Source organism: Monomorium pharaonis, unplaced genomic scaffold (assembly GCF_013373865.1).
Source record: "Monomorium pharaonis isolate MP-MQ-018 unplaced genomic scaffold, ASM1337386v2 scaffold_511, whole genome shotgun sequence".
Taxonomy (NCBI): domain Eukaryota; kingdom Metazoa; phylum Arthropoda; class Insecta; order Hymenoptera; family Formicidae; genus Monomorium; species Monomorium pharaonis.
The window spans coordinates 1-16,337 of record NW_023415815.1 but is presented as its reverse complement, the minus strand read 5'-3'; the positions used below and the strand labels follow the sequence as shown (position 1 = coordinate 16,337).

General features: G+C 33.2%; 1 protein-coding gene across 6 annotated transcripts; it reads right to left on the bottom strand.

The window, feature by feature from the left end:
- Window positions 1-6,621: 6,621 nt before the first annotated feature.
- LOC118644036 lies at window positions 6,622-14,014 on the bottom strand. 6 transcript variants are annotated; one of them, XM_036294896.1, is made up of 6 exons: window positions 13,986-14,014; window positions 11,414-11,580; window positions 10,647-10,864; window positions 10,205-10,279; window positions 9,585-9,819; window positions 6,622-8,218 (listed from the first exon to the last, which is right to left on the bottom strand). In XM_036294896.1, exons 2-6 carry the CDS (start codon window positions 11,571-11,573, stop codon window positions 8,103-8,105), a joined length of 804 nt encoding a protein of 267 aa, XP_036150789.1. In that variant the 5' UTR covers window positions 11,574-11,580; window positions 13,986-14,014; the 3' UTR covers window positions 6,622-8,102. The 6 variants fall into 6 exon arrangements, with proteins under 6 accessions (XP_036150789.1, XP_036150785.1, XP_036150786.1 ...); XM_036294892.1 differs by lacking the exon at window positions 13,986-14,014 and adding an exon at window positions 13,780-13,893; XM_036294893.1 differs by lacking the exon at window positions 13,986-14,014 and adding an exon at window positions 12,217-12,359.
- Window positions 14,015-16,337: the final 2,323 nt, after the last annotated feature.

Below are 16,337 nucleotides of genomic sequence, written 5' to 3'. Positions count from 1 at the left end.
TAAGCCGGGAGTGAACCGGGAGTAAGCCGGGAGTAAGCCAGGAGTGAGCCAAGAGTGAGCGAGGAGTGAGCCGGGAGTGAGCCAGGAGTGAGCGAGGAGTAAGCCGGGAGTGAGTCGGGAGTGAGTCGGGAGTGAGCGAGGAGTGAGCCGGGAGTGAACCGAGAGTAAGCCGGGAGTGAGCCGGGAGTGAGTCGGGAGTGAGCGAGGAGTGAGCCGGGAGTGAACCCGGAGTAAGCCGGAAGTGAGCCGGGTGTGAGCCGGGAGTGAACCAGGAGTGAGCGAGGAGTAAGCCGGGAGTGAACCGGAAGTAAGCCGGGAGTAAGCCAGGAGTGAGCCAAGAGTGAGCGAGGAGTGAGCCGGGAGTGAGCCAGGAGTGAGCGAGGAGTAAGCCGGGAGTGAGTCGGGAGTGAGTCGGGAGTGAGCGAGGAGTGAGCCGGGAGTGAACCGAGAGTAAGCCGGGAGTGAGCCGGGAGTGAGCCGGGAGTGAGTCGGGAGTGAGCGAGGAGTGAGCCGGGAGTGAACCCGGAGTAAGCCGGGAGTGAGCCGGGTGTGAGCCGGGAGTGAACCAGGAGTGAGCGAGGAGTAAGCCGGGAGTGAACCGGGAGTAAGCCGGGAGTAAGCCGGGAGTAAGCCAGGAGTGAGCCAGGAGTGAGCCGGGAGTGAGCCGGGAGTGAGCCGGGAGTGAGCCGGGAGTGAGCCGGGAGTGAGCCGGGAGTGAGTCGGGAGTGAGCGAGGAGTGAGCCGGGAGTGAACCCGGAGTAAGCCGGGAGTGAGCCGGGTGTGAGCCGGGAGTGAACCAGGAGTGAGCGAGGAGTAAGCCGGGAGTGAACCGGGAGTAAGCCGGGAGTAAGCCGGGAGTAAGCCGGGAGTGAGCCGGGAGTGAGCCGGGAGTGAGCCGGGAGTTAGCCGGGAGTGAGCCGGGAGTGAGTCGGGAGTGAGCGAGGAGTGAGCGAGGAGTGAGCGAGGAGTGAGCGAGAAGTGTGCCGGGAGTGAGCGAGTGAGCGAGCTGGCGAGTGAGCGAGGAGTGAGCGAGGAGTGAGCGAGGAGTGAGCGAGGAGTGAGCCGGGAGTGAACCGGGAGTAAGCCGGGAGTGAGCCGGGAGTGAGCCGGGAGTGAGCCGGGAGTGAGCCGGGAGTGAGCCGGGAGTGAGCCGGGAGTGAGCCGGGAGTGAGTCGGGAGTGAGCGAGGAGTGAGCGAGGAGTGAGCGAGAAGTGTGCCGGGAGTGAGCGAGTGAGCGAGCTGGCGAGTGAGCGAGGAGTGAGCGAGGAGTGAGCCAGTGAGTGACTGAGTGTGTGAGTGAGTGAGTGAAAAAGGGTGCAAGGAAGGGAGCAAACGAGCGAACGTAACTAGATAAATATGTAGCTAGGTAGCTAGGTAGCTAGGTAGCTAGATAGCAAGATAGCAGTAAGTATGCAAGTAGGTATGTATGTTAGTATGTATGTATGCAGGTAGGTATGTATGTATGTATGTATGTATAATTAAACTTTACATTTTTTTATTTAAAATTGCAGAAGACGTTTGATTAATGTAAATGAAAGATAGAGAAAATCAAATTGCAATTATTATTATTTTTAAAGTATAAAGTCAAATAGCGCGCGCGCAGCTTGTAATGTTCTAGTGTGTTAAAAAGATAACTTAACTCACTGAAAAGGATCTTGCGTGTCTTTCTACATTAGGCGGAAGACACTGTCGCATCTTTATATTGATATTTTGTACATAATATTACAATATATTTTTAATTTAATAATGCGATTTAAAAAAAGTCTTATATAATTTTTTAACAAATAATTACAAATTTAATATAAATTTATTACACACTATTATTACTCATTATTATTTAGGTCGGTATTGCTTTTTAGTTTTTTATCTATTCATTCTATGCTGTTCCCAATCCTATGCATCTGATTAAAATTAACTTAGATTCAAAATGAACCTATTGTTTTAAGTCAATAAATAATAACTAAGATTAATTATTTATTCCACAAATTATTTAATTTTGCACTTTAAATATTCTTAAAATAAAATATTATTTTATATATTTACGTTGAGTTAATAGATAATTTTATATTATTTTGACACTAATGTATATAATTCTTTTGAAATTAATTCTTTTAAATTAACAAGTCACAAATTTTACTAATGTATAACAAAATTATTATATTTACATCATATTTATTATATATTTGTTTCATTATATTCATTATATATTCATTATACATGTAGGGGCGAAACGGTTGAGCAATATGTTCTCGTATCTTCTGTTTGATCATGTAGATACTTTTGTTAGTATTGTTTCTGCTATATCACGCGTACCGCACATGCTATGTACACAGCGTCGTATTAATTTTGTTATCCTGAACCTCGAATCGAGATGTGCGACGAGCAGACGTCAAGCCTTTCGTCAAGACGGAAGGATTCTGACTAACAAGGGAACCTCGCGAACTAGAAAATTCCGATTTTAAGGAAACTTGGCATAAATGTAGAGGGGGTGAATACATGAATTAAAAAATTTTTAGTTGGTGCCCAAAAACGATTTGAAGGGGTGAAACCACCCTTCAAAGTTGAGACGATTCTTGCGGTTTTTCGATATATCTCGTAAATTAAACAAAATTAAAAAAATGTTTTATACGAAAGTTTTACAGTATAAATACCTTTATTTAAGTAGGCTATTTACTTGAAAAAAAAATTATTTTATAATTTTTTTTCCCGAAAAATGAATAGCGTAGTTAAATGGAGGTATTTATGCTGTAAAACTTTTGTATGAAACATTTTTTAATATTTTGTTTAGTTTACGAGATATATTGAAAAACCGCAAAAATGTCTCAACTTTGAAGGGTGGTTTTACTCCTTCAAACCGTTTTTGGGCACTAACTAAAAATTTCTAAATTCATGTATTCATCCTCTCTACAATTATGCAAAGTTTTATTAAAATCTGAATTTTTTAGTTTGCGAGGTTCCCTTGTAAGCTCGACTTTCCGCGATTCTGGCCTTACAATAAAATATATTTCGTTAATAGCCTTAACGCTTTGTGCTATTAATTTTAATCCTTTTTTATTCTGGATTATTCTACATATATGTATATTTAATGTATAATATTAAAATCGTTATACCCTATGTACTCTCATATTAATTGTGATATGGGAATATTTATTAATCTGCCGAGATCTTAAGATTCTTTTTTTACTTTGAATATTTTTACGTTGAAAATTTATTTAGTGTTCAATTGTTTTGTTTCATTAATTTAGTATTATTATCGCTGTTTAAAATAAATGCTTGTTGAAAAATAGATTGAAAGATGCCATTTATTATATTAGTGCCTCGAAAACTAGGGAGGGAAGGAAGTAATTACGCAAAATAATGTTATATTTACAGTAACACAAATATATTTCACTTTTATTCAAAAACAACAAACATATCTCTAGGGATCGCAACGTGATCTTCGCGTGATCGCAAAACGCAAGTGTCCATGTGTGTATGTGTTTGTGCGTGTTGGACATTCTATGTCTCTCATTAATACACCCACTCAAGTATGTTATATATTAATAATATTAATAATATTCTTAAATTTGTTTGCAAAAGCGAATAGTAAAATATAAATAAATATAAATAGAATGTAGATAAAACATTGATAAATATAGCAAAATATTCGCGTACAGTTTAGAGAACAACAAATAAAAATTTAATAATAATAATAATTATTATTTTATAATATATATTTTTGACCATATTTTAACCTTCTTTAAAATTTTATTATTTTTTAGATATTTTATACTTAAAGTTAATTACGGCTGCTGCTTTTCACTTTGTTTTCCTGTTGGTTTTTGCGCACTCAAATCAATATGCAATTGATAATTGCAAAAATAAGTAAAATTTTAACAACTGATGTCAATATTACCACCAACACAATTTGTTTTAATTAATTTTATCATTAAATAATATGTTTTAAACTGTTATAAGATAAATGATAGCAATACAGTCTATGAGACATTATATGAGGAATCTAATATTATATTCTACATATATAACGAAAATTTTGCAGAATGCAGAATATTTTAAATTAAATTGTGCATTCACTAGAAAATTCTTTTCCTTTTCTTATTTAAAGCTTGACGAAAACTTGCGTAACAAAGTTGCGGATATATGTTTAAATTCTTCGAAGTTCCTTGAAGTGAAAATATTTGGTGAAAGTGTTCGTTTGTCATCAATATTCATTGTGATCGATTACACACATTCTAGGCCGTTACATAGTAAGATAAAATTATGTTGTAGCATTTTGGCTATTGAAAAAGTTTTTTTACGGTAATCTTTTGCCTTTTATGTCAAATTTGCATACTACAGATTCTTCATGTCATTACTGTGCGTTGATTTTTTGATGTTATGAATTTATTTATAATATATACCTTTCAAATTAATCTAAACTGTTAGATTAACATGCGTCATTTGTAGATCTTTAATTATATCTTGATATTTTGATATTAAGAATCTTGAGTATTATAGACGCTTAGTAAAGTTTTTATTACTATATCAATTGTTCAAAAAGAAAGACATGATTAAATCTGTGATTAAATCCGTGACGTAAATTCTATTTTAAATGTAAAATGGTATTATTTAATTTATATTATACATCCACACTTAAGATTATACATGTTCAAAATAATTCTTGCAAGTTCTAGATCAGGAGCGGCATTTACAGTTATTTTTCACAAATAAGAATTTTTAATAAATGTACATATATTGAGGTTAAATAGTAATTAATTAAAAAATTCAAAGTTAAATAAACTTAAAAAGTTCATTTTTAACATAATTCAATTATATTAAATAGCTTAACTTTTAAGTTTAATTAGTTCTAACAATAATTAAGTTGAAAATGTCAACCTAAATGAAAAAATTGTAAAAGAAAAATATTTCCATATAAAAAAAGATGATTCTTTGTTATTTTAGAAACTTAATTTAAAACTAAAAATAGATATTAAATTTATTTAATATTGTAATTGTTAGGTTATTTAGAGTAAATTTTAAAAGTTATAACATTCTGATTTAACATAAATAATGCTAGTCAAAATTAACTTTTAATTTAATCTTAACGCAACTTTTAATGCAACTAATTTAATTTTATTAACCATTATATACATAAATAAACGCATGCTAAACAAAAAATATAATTAAAAAATCTGTAATAGGCATGTGTTACTGACTAGGATGCATTACAAAAATGTTAGTAATATTTCAACTACGACATCTTTTTAAAAAGAATGTATACATAAATGTTCACCATGAAATGGTAACAAATAACGCCCATAATTTATTTTTGCTCCGAACATGTTATATGTCTATGAAGATTCTCCGTGCAATCCGTATACTATATACACACATTCGACTAGATTAAATTAGTCTTTCTACTGTCTTTTATTTTCTTTTTTCAGTTTGTGTCGTGTTTTCGTACCTTTACTCTGAGCACGAAAACTTTCAAACTCTAACATTTATAAGGTCTAAGTACAATTATAATATAATTAATTTTTCAATTCTCAATGGCCAAGTTGATTGGACTCTAATTTTTTCATAATAATAAACTTTCTACGTACTCCGCTACTTGATTTTTATCTCATATAAACCCTGCTAAAATTGCACCAATCATTTCCAACGCTATTGGGTGCCGGGTGGCCATGACCGAGATGTATATACGTATTAGACACTTTTGTAATGAAGACCGTTCCTATTATTAATATAATATTATTTTATATTAATGCGTTAAGTTGTCCTAACGATTGGTTTATATGACTTTTTATACATGGGATGAGAGATGTAAGTATGTAAATTTTAATGATAGTATTTTAATAGTATTATTTCTATGTGATAAATATAAGAGTCTACTGCATTCGATTGGCCACCCGTCCTTATTATTATTTAAACTTATCAAAAAACCGTATCAAAAATTTTTCAAGAAATTTGTAAGAATCTGCAAAAAAAAACTGACGTGCTCAATATTAATTTTAATGTTGAGAAATAAATAAAAAAACGTATACATATAATTAATGACTTAAAGGAAAATTTAATATAAAAAATTTTTTTAATAGATTTTATTCTTTTTTATAATAATTCATGTAAGTGACAAATAATTTCAATAAAATTTAATTTCTTATTTTTTATGTAAATATATACATATTGTATATTAAATTAATATTTGATTTTTAAAATTATATAAATATGTCAATAAATTAAATATTAAGTGTTACAATTTATATAAGAATTTTAATTAATTATTACGTAAGATTTCCTGTTATATAAGATTTCCAATATTATTTTATATAATTTATAATAATAGCATTTCTTACATTGGACAGGAAGAGAGCACATCATATCTTGTTAATGCTGTATAAAAAATTATTATTCTAAAAGCAAAAGGACAACCTGGGATATTTCTGATTTCGTTGAGAATTCATTGACAACGGTTTTTATCGTTTTAAAAGAAATATTACTTTCAATCTTGGAAGTAAATTCTTATCGACAAATTTATCTGCTGTTTTGCCCTATAAAAAAGATCTTATCGCTATTCGTCTAATTTATCTAATTTGAGGAATTATATCATTGAGGCCTGTACATTTGGCGCATCGTCAGTTAATATTATTTTTGGATTTATTATTTTTATGTGCCTTAAGTTAAATTGTCTTTTCGAAATTGTCTCTAAAAGTGAGTTTTAATGGGAAAATTGATGTATTTTATGTTCACAGTTTCCTCACAATTAGTTAAAACCGAATTTTCTATACAGTGTATAGATATATAACTTGTCGACAAAAATGTTTTAGTTAGCTTAACAATAATCAAGATCGATTAATTAATATTTTTAAGTGGTCGAAAAGATTACAAGTAAATGTGATGTTTCTAAAACAGCTACATAAAATAGACATCTAAATTGCACGAATAATTACAGACGTGTGCCTCAACAATAACTATCGTATCAACAACAAATTCCAATATCGTTCATAATGAGTAATAATTTAATAATTACTTTAAGCATTGTACTTTAACGATTATTAACGATCATATTGCTCATTGAAAGACAAAGATTAAAGGTATCCAAATTATATAAATTTAAAGCTTGGAAACATAATACGTCAAATATTCATCTCTCAGCTGATGATTTAATAGAGATAATATTCTTTGTTAGTCTGACAATAATTGTTCAATAGTCCAATTCTTAAGATCTCCTGTAAACTAACATATATAAGATGTTCCGTAACATCTTTGGACATCTTAAACTCAACTTGGCATACTCTTTTAATAAGTTAAAAAGTGAATACTTATTCCGAAGAATATCTGGTTCATACGAGTAATTAATGTAAGTCATTTAATACACTGTCCGCAAATAAAAATTAAAAAAAAAACACGACATTAATTTAATATTTAATATTTAAATACAAGTAAAATAACGTCGATGTTGTACTTCGATCGTTTATTGAATGGCTTCGTAAAAAAATAGGCCTATTGAAAAAGCACGCGATTATAATTACAAGTGACTTTTGAGAAGAAATTGTTAACATCAAACATAATAATCAAAATCATTAAAATCAATTGACAAAGATCGAAGTTGTATTTCATAATGATTTTAAGAGACGATTTTTAGTTAACAAAAAAAATGTGATTTGATAAACTGTCGAAATTCAAAACGATGACATCGTTATTTTTTTCAACATGCGCATTCTTTTACTTTCTTATATAGTGAAAGGAATGTTAATCGCACTTAAAAATCATACTTGTTGCGCTCTATTAATCATCATTAATGTGATTGATTATCATTAATCGCTCTGTAATTTCCCTCTGATTTTTTTCAAACCTCAAACGTATTGTAGCTTCAATCTGACCAAATATCAGATACGTGAAAATCTCAATGATCCTTCGTATATCTTGCGTTATTAATCTTCTTTCAATTCTTTCAATTGGGACAAACTTTGCTTGAAATCGATCATAAATTTCGTTTACACGAACGAAATTTTCTTCGACTCAATCAGCAATCATTGTTCTTGAGGGACATTCGGTAGAACTGAACCGACATCCTTCAGTTGCGAGAAATTTATTCCAATCAGGATTCCACGTCCTGGCGAAGTTTATTCGTTCGACATGAGCTGCACGCTATCGTCGGCTGATCGATGAAGTCGTCGAACTTCCGACAAGGAGCGAATCGGCGTCGGATGTAGTAACGAGAAGGGATGAGAATGCCGATCTAAGATTTTTAAAAAAAGCATAATTAATAGAAATAATTAAAAGTATTTTAGATTAATTAAACCATTATAGGCAATTTTCTAATTATAGAAAAATTTATGTACATGCAAGCACGTATGTTTATACATTATTTATTTATCTATTATTATTGCATATTTAGTTGCGTGCACAGGAAAATTTATACAACGTTATATAAGTCACAATTTGTGTAATTTTTATTAATTTCTATAAATAATATCTAGTTAAGTTTTATCATATATGTGTAGGGGCAAAACGGTTGAGCTGTGTATCTTCTGTTCGATCACGTAGATACTTAATTAGTATTGTTTCTGCTATATCACGCGTACCGCACATGCTATGTACAGCGTCGTATTAATTTTGTTATCCTGAACCTTGAATTGAGATGTGCGACGAGCAGACAATCGTCGGCAAGACGGAAAAATGCGTGTTCCGACTAAGCTCGACTCTCCACGATTCTGGCTTATCTCACAATAAAATATATTTTGTCAATAGCCTTAAGGCTTTGTGCTATTAATTTTAATCCTTTTTCACCCTGGATTATCCTACATATGTAATCTTTTATTGATCCAATTTTATCAGTAGAATAAAAAGCTATAACTTTCCGATCGCCCACTTTCAGGAACCTTAATTTAATCGAGTTAAAAGTGGAAAGAGGCAATATACATGTATATTCATGAAAGAGAGAGAGAGAGAGAAAGGGGGGTGGAGAGGGGCATCGCGCGTGTCTAGAGTTTAGAGTGCAATGTCAAGGTTGGACGTAAGTGTCTCTCGTGAATGGATCGATTTGCTGAAGCTCCGATCCATATTTTCACAGTATCGTGTCGGCCTTGTTTCGCCTTAACACGCAAAGAATCCCACTTTCAGTTCGATTAAACAATACTATTTTCATATTTCCTTTTTATGTAATTTATCATCGCCGCAAACATCACGACTCTCTTAAAAGAAGAAAAAAATTAACATTTTTATATATAAATTATATAAACAAGCAGTAACTTTTCGAGTTTCAAATTTTTAGCCATTTTAACAGTTTTAATTAATTTTTTTAAACATAATGTTTTTTTTAAGAGAGTATTATGTTATGATTATATTTTAAATATCGTTATGAAATTCTTACTTCTAATATTAGCTGGCGTTAAACATTATATACATTTTTTTAAATATTACGTTTATATGATTTGTAATTATGTTGCATAAGGTTCAATTCAAAGGAAACCAACATTTCAGTTATAAATATCCGAGTATCAAGTTACTATCGATTTTTAATTAATTAATTTGAATTAAAGCTTCCTTTAAATAATTCTTCAGGCAAACATTGCACGCCTAAATATCCCCGTTAAAATTCTCACCTCTAATATCGGTCGTCGTCTCGCTCCTGGAGAGCTCGTGATCGTTACCGCGATGCGAGGGCGTCTTTGACGGGCTCTTGACTAAAAGTGCCGCATCGTTTTTGCCTGGGGTGGTACTCTCATCCTGATTGGGAAACTGGAAGGCCGTGGAATTGGGCCACGAAGCCGGGGGTGGACTGCGTACCAGGTGCTCGTGTATCTGCGCGAGGGTGAGCGGATCCGCATCACCGTATTCCTGAAAACACCTGTCTTTCTGTACTTCTTTTTAAACGCCCTTTAGAAAGAAATGTCAAATACTTCTTTCAGAAGGAGTGTAGATACTCCTGAACGAGCTTACTCTGTCTTCCGTTTTATGGTTTCTTTTCAAGAAAATTAATCCACTCTTTATTACGTTCTTTTCCAATCTTTGCGCCCAAATAATTCTGCGCGAAAACTGGTCGATAATTTTATTTTTATTTACTCTTTAGTTGGGAATAAAATTTGGAGCAATTATAAAAGTTCATTCCCTTCTCATAAAAGTTGTAAATGATAGGGGGGAAAAAGCAAATTGTTATGCCGCGTGAAAATACGTAAATTTCTAACGTTTTATTAAGTTTATGAAAGTTGATGAGGTACCTCACCTGCGACATTAAAATCGCATCGTCGGACTCGGACTCCTCGATCGATTCCACGAGGCTCTCTCGACTCGCTAACACCTGCATAATTAGAGAAAATTTGCACAATTACGTCGTTACATGTATTACAAAGTAATAACCATATGAAGCATTATCACGAAATGGAAGAATTCATTATATTGCAACGATTCTTCGTTTCTTCTGTAGTTAAGAAAAAAAAATTCAACCACAGGATATTTTAATTTATAAAGTTTAGATATTAAATTTCAAAGTTCCGATAAAAAATTGATAAATCATATAAAGATCAAGAATACCTTTTACAAAATTATAATAAAACAACGTTATGAAGTTCGAATCATTCCAGAAAATTTGCGAATTGCACGGGATTGGAAAAGTTTCGCGAAAATCGCCCGTCTCATGAGGCAGCATGGTAATGACCAGGTCGAACCTGTAGGAAAGGATTATCCTGACGACTCAGCCTGAGTGCCTCCATGTCCTGATCGATGTTACGCGTTCTACCGGGTGTCAGGGTCAGAATCGAATGCGAGGGTGACGGCTGACAGGAGACAACGACATCCACCGCTGTCACACTCAAGGTCGATGGAATTCGTGACATCGTGCTGTCACTCTCCGAGCCGCTTCGGCGATAAGCATTGGTAATAATTGCTGCAAGCAATATTACTCGTGCTATCGATTACGTATGCGCGCGTGTACGTGGGTGCCTTCATTAGAACTCGTATATAAAGTATTCCTTCAGTCAACGCATATAATTTACATTATCTGAGACTTTGCTTTATTAATTGAATTTATTGAATACGAAACAATCGGTATTATTCTGTTATAGACGGATAATTTTATCAGTTAGGCCTTTTGCTAATTTGAAGGAATACGTTGAAATATTGTGAGCGAGATGCAGGAATAAATGCATCAAACTTTCTACAATTTTAATTAAAGACTTGCATAAGCTAGTATCGTTAAATAATATCCATATTAATATTTCTGTATTTTGTATTTTTGTATCTAACATCCCTAAATTAACAATACACAAAGACCTTTAAAATTATTAAATATTTATTAAAAATTTTCAATTTTAGTTTAACTGAACCAATGACTAATTAACGAGATAGAAAACCTCACAGATTCTCGCATTACTGAAGTATATTTAGAGATGTCTTAAAGATAAAGAAATTTTATGAGAGGTGAACGATATCTCACCAGGAGTTTCCACCCTAGGCGCACGTTCCATCTCTTCGTCTTCGTTAATCTTCATTCCTACCGCCAGTTTTCTCGATTTAAACAGATTCGTTAGGAAAGTCACCCCCTTGCGTTTCACCCGATCATACTTGTGCGCGATTTCCGATGGCACGTGTATCATAATTTGTCTGTAAGTAAACGTGGTTCAAGTTACAACATCATGTAATTTATATATGATTCTAAATATAATATTATATATTACACATCTTCAGACGACACATGTGTATCATTACTCGTCCGAGATTATAATATACGTAGAGGATGAAACATGATTATCAATTCATAACCCTGCGTTAGGTAGAATAAAATCGTGCAAAAGAGTTATAGAAGATATTGGTTAAATTAAAAGAAGTTGTTTCACGGATATCGATTTAGTAGAAATATCGGTACAATAGAGTAATGTAAAGGTCTACATCTCGACAGACAATAAGCGAGAAATCAATCTACGACAGTCGTATGGACAAAGGGTTAATTTCCATATTGTCCCCAAGTTGACACAAAGAGATGCATAGTAATGGGTTGTAAGATATGACAGAATAATTTTATACTGTAACGACACACGAATAATACGATAAGACAAAGCGGCAGGTTTGCCGACTTACGCCACTTTCACTTTCAACCCATCAATCATCGCCACAGTTAAGCAATCCCATAACGATTAGGCATCACTCGGGACAATTTTTATCAGAGAAAGTTCGATTTCTTATAATGTGCAAAAATATTTATCAAAAAACTGATGTGTGCGACAATGGTAATGAACGTGCCGTGTCAGGACGACGCACTACCAAGTGAAAACTCGGCGAAATCGGAATCGTTGTCAAATTTACAAGCAACATCGGATTAGTAATCCGAGGAGCAGCGTACTGCCAACTGCAGTTGCGGAAGGGTGTGCACCTACTCCTGTGCAGGAACTCGCGCAGCTGCAGCTGCCAGCGAGTGGACAGAGCTTGCGCGCAAAAGGGGTGGGTAAGAAAGAGAGGGTGGCGTGAAAAAGACGAGAGCGACCTGAGCGACGGAGTCCTTAAAGAGCGAAGTAAAGTGTTACTTCTCTTTCTCTTTCTTTTTTGTTTGATGGACACTTTCAAAACTCTCGTTATGTGTTTAATTGATTCATAAGATTGGCTGTTTAAATTAAGGGGAGGTAAAAAGCATAGACTCTGCGAAGGTAGAATTTTTCAATTGGAAGCATACACGTTGCACTTTATGATTTTGTAATTTCGATCTTTACATATTCAAAATAGTAAAATTGTAAAAGTGATTTGTTAATACTTATTTACAGATTCTTCTTATTAAAAATATTAAAATTACGTGATTATATGTTGTCCATCGAATGACCGATTGTAACTTATAACATTAATGACTAAAAAGATGCAATATTGAAAATTTTTAATTGCTCTTTGAGTAGGAAATATAAAAAAATATTGTTTTTTTACGTGAATATTTAGACTATGTATACCTGTATATACTTATACTTATAATATTAATAAAAAAACGACAAAATTTCTCTGATGAAAGGAGAAATTCGAAAGAGGCGATATGGAGTTCTGCAAATTAATTTTTAGAATTCCCAAAGCGACACATTATATCTGGGATGGTTGTAAGAAGACTGGTATTTTTCCAGGAGTGCGCCACGTCGTGTGTTCGTCCGATCGATTGCACGAGACTCCGTTACAAGGGGTGGTTATAACATGCTGTCGGTTTCGCGTATAACGTGATCAGAACGCTACCACAACAATTTAATAAATAAAAATTAATAAATTATGACAATCCCCTTTCTCCCAGTAAATAGAAAATTTGTAATCAGTAATGGATATACATACAAGGTGTCTGATCAGCCACGTCGCTTCTTTCTTTTAAACAAATTTTGAGTTACTCTTACTTTTTAAAGTTTAATAGTCACTTGTAATAATCACAAATCTTTATCGCTATTATAACATTAGATATCATTTTTACAATCCAAGTTGTAGGTTATAAAGATTGTTTTTGATTTTGAATAAAAATTTTAAAATACAAATTAAGCTCACAATAAAATTTCTGTTAAAATATAATGTTCTTGAAACTAACTCAGCAGTAAGTTTCTTATTTATTTCAACTTTGTTTGTTTTTGCTCCGACGGCACGTCTAATGTTTCAAGCCGGAGCATCATTAAATTTTTGTTGTAGAAATGACTTGTAAGAAACGACTGTTGACTTTAAATCCCTCGATTCGAATAATATACAATTAGTGAAATTGCACGTGGCTGATTGAATTAAAGAAACCTGAAATTAAAATTCCAAATGCTTTTCAAAACTCGTCGTTTGTTCACTATTTCGGAATTTATTACGAACCATAATCTCGATGATTCTCCAGAACCATTTTCACGCACCGCAGACGAGCGACGTTTAATCGAGCCGTTTTCACGCTCATTGCAGCCCGTAAACACCCGATCACTGGTAGTCCACACTGTGACATTTGTAGTCATGTTGCAAGGGGGAAAGTGTAACTCAGTTATCACCTGATATACTTTCTCTCGACTAATCCATCGCTGAATTACCTGAAAGCTCACACACCTGCCGGCGATACCATCCTCGCGTTGCGTCGCGTCGCGATGCGTCGCGACGCCAACGACACAAGGGTGCGGCGCGCGCGAGAGAGAATATTTCTGCCGGCAGCACGCCGGTTCTACCCCAGAAAATCAAAGGAAGCCGGCTTATCGGCAACTTGCGCGCGCGCCAAAGGGCATCCCCTTCCGACCAAACCCGATTTTCAATTTAAGCGGTTATAGTTTAGTGACAATTAGACGTAATCCTTAAATATAATATCTCCGCATTTCTTTTCCCGTTACCAAATATTATAATTAGTTTTAATTAATTAATTGCTGCAAGTTATTAACATGCTTGTGTAAAAGATTTTGAGCTCAGAGTCTCGTTTTCGCACACTTAGGATGTTGATTGGATTATGTTAGAAAAATATTGTAGGGAAATTAAAAATAAAGATGAAAACTCTTGAGGTAGATATGCCGATTTATTCAAATCATTTGCCTACCTGAAAATTTCGCCAAATTGCAACATTTATATCTCGTAAATTAATAATAATTGTGATTCCTAAATCAACGCACATTATGCGTAAAATAGCATTCGTACGGCGGAATTAATTCGCCATAAATATTTCTCGAGAAAGTTTGAGTCTCTACAGAATGTTCGTTTTTGTTACAAAATATGAAAGCAGAATCTATTCTAAATCAACAGACTTTTTCTATCAGTATTAAAGTATTACTACAAATGTCATTATGTATTTTCCAATAATATATAATAGATTATATTTTATTAAACAATTAATATGCGTCTAAAGAAAATGCAATTTATGGCGAAACAATATCGTACGAGTGCCTTCTCTCTGCCGCACAGAAATATTTATTTAACGCAAAACGTTATAAAAAAAGAGAAAAATTAAATAACAAAAGCGGCCGACGCGATGTAAAATGGCGCCTCGTAAGTACGAGCAACAAAGCTTCTTAATAAACAAAGAAAATATCTTTTTGTAATAAGAAAATAAGAAATACACAAAATTTTTCCTTCATGATTTGAACATTTCCCTTTCGATTTGTTTAATGAGGCGGTAAAAATGCGCTAATAGATACGATCCATCCTCGTATACTTACAGCAAGCAATCAGCAACACTCGAGCTTCATAACAATAATAAGGAATAATAATCATAATAATCATAATAATCATATCATCGTCCATAATATAATATAATAATAATCGTCATCATTATTTCTGTTAACGATATGTTAGCCTATAGTCCGTATAAACACAGCGACATCGAAACATCGTTTATATTATGTGTAGAAATTAATTCATATTTATGTATATAACATACATATATATAATATATATAAAACATTTGCAAAAAAATCACAGTTACTTAAAACACCTTATCTTTCCACTCTCTTCTTTTCTCTCAATTTCTTTCTCTCTCTCTCTCTCTCTCTCTCTTTTACACATTCTTTTCTTCTTTTATTCCACTTTTATTTCTCATACGTACATTCTGTTTTCGCACCTATTTATAGACGATCGCAAGAATATGATCACTCGCTTTCAATTATTAAATTAAAAATTAAACAAAAAGGCTGTTGCAATCAATTTCACAGGGCTCTTTATGCTTATGTTCTCACAAAAGTCATTCGCAAGATTTGATAAATCAAATTTAGTCATTCAATTATTAAAAATTATTAATATTTTCTAATACACATAATTTGTAATATTTAGATTTAAAATATATATTTTATTTTATATATTAAATTTTTAATCAACAAATTCCTAATATTTTTTCTAATTTCTGACGATCGGTTTTCAATATGTATGCGTTGTGAATAAGAAGGTTCTACAAAAAAGAGCTTTATCCACAAGATATATACAACTTCAATATTACAAAAAAACAAATCAGTCGACAATGACTTCGATCAAACATGGAAATATTTTCGTGGAAGAAAATCATGTCGAGGCAGTGGCACAACATCGATGTAACAATAATCAGGATTTCTTAAGTACTATTTGCGATTTCACAATATCTTCACTATTTTTAGATTACAGAAAATGACCGATTTTTAACCATTGATTTTTCTGCAAAATATAAAATAATTTGTCATAAATATAATTCAAAAAGTTTTCTGTTTATAATAATTCATATTTTTATATAAATTCCAAAGTTATAAAATTAAAATTTAGCTATCTCTTAATTTTGATAATTTGTAATTAAAACTTGAAGTTTTATCAGAATTCTAAAACTTATTTTTTTATTATTTTCATCTGTAACTACAAAAAAATTTTTTTCTATTGTTTCACATATTCCTTTTTAGAAGAAATATATATGCTTTTAGTTGATTAGTTTTTTCTAATCAAAA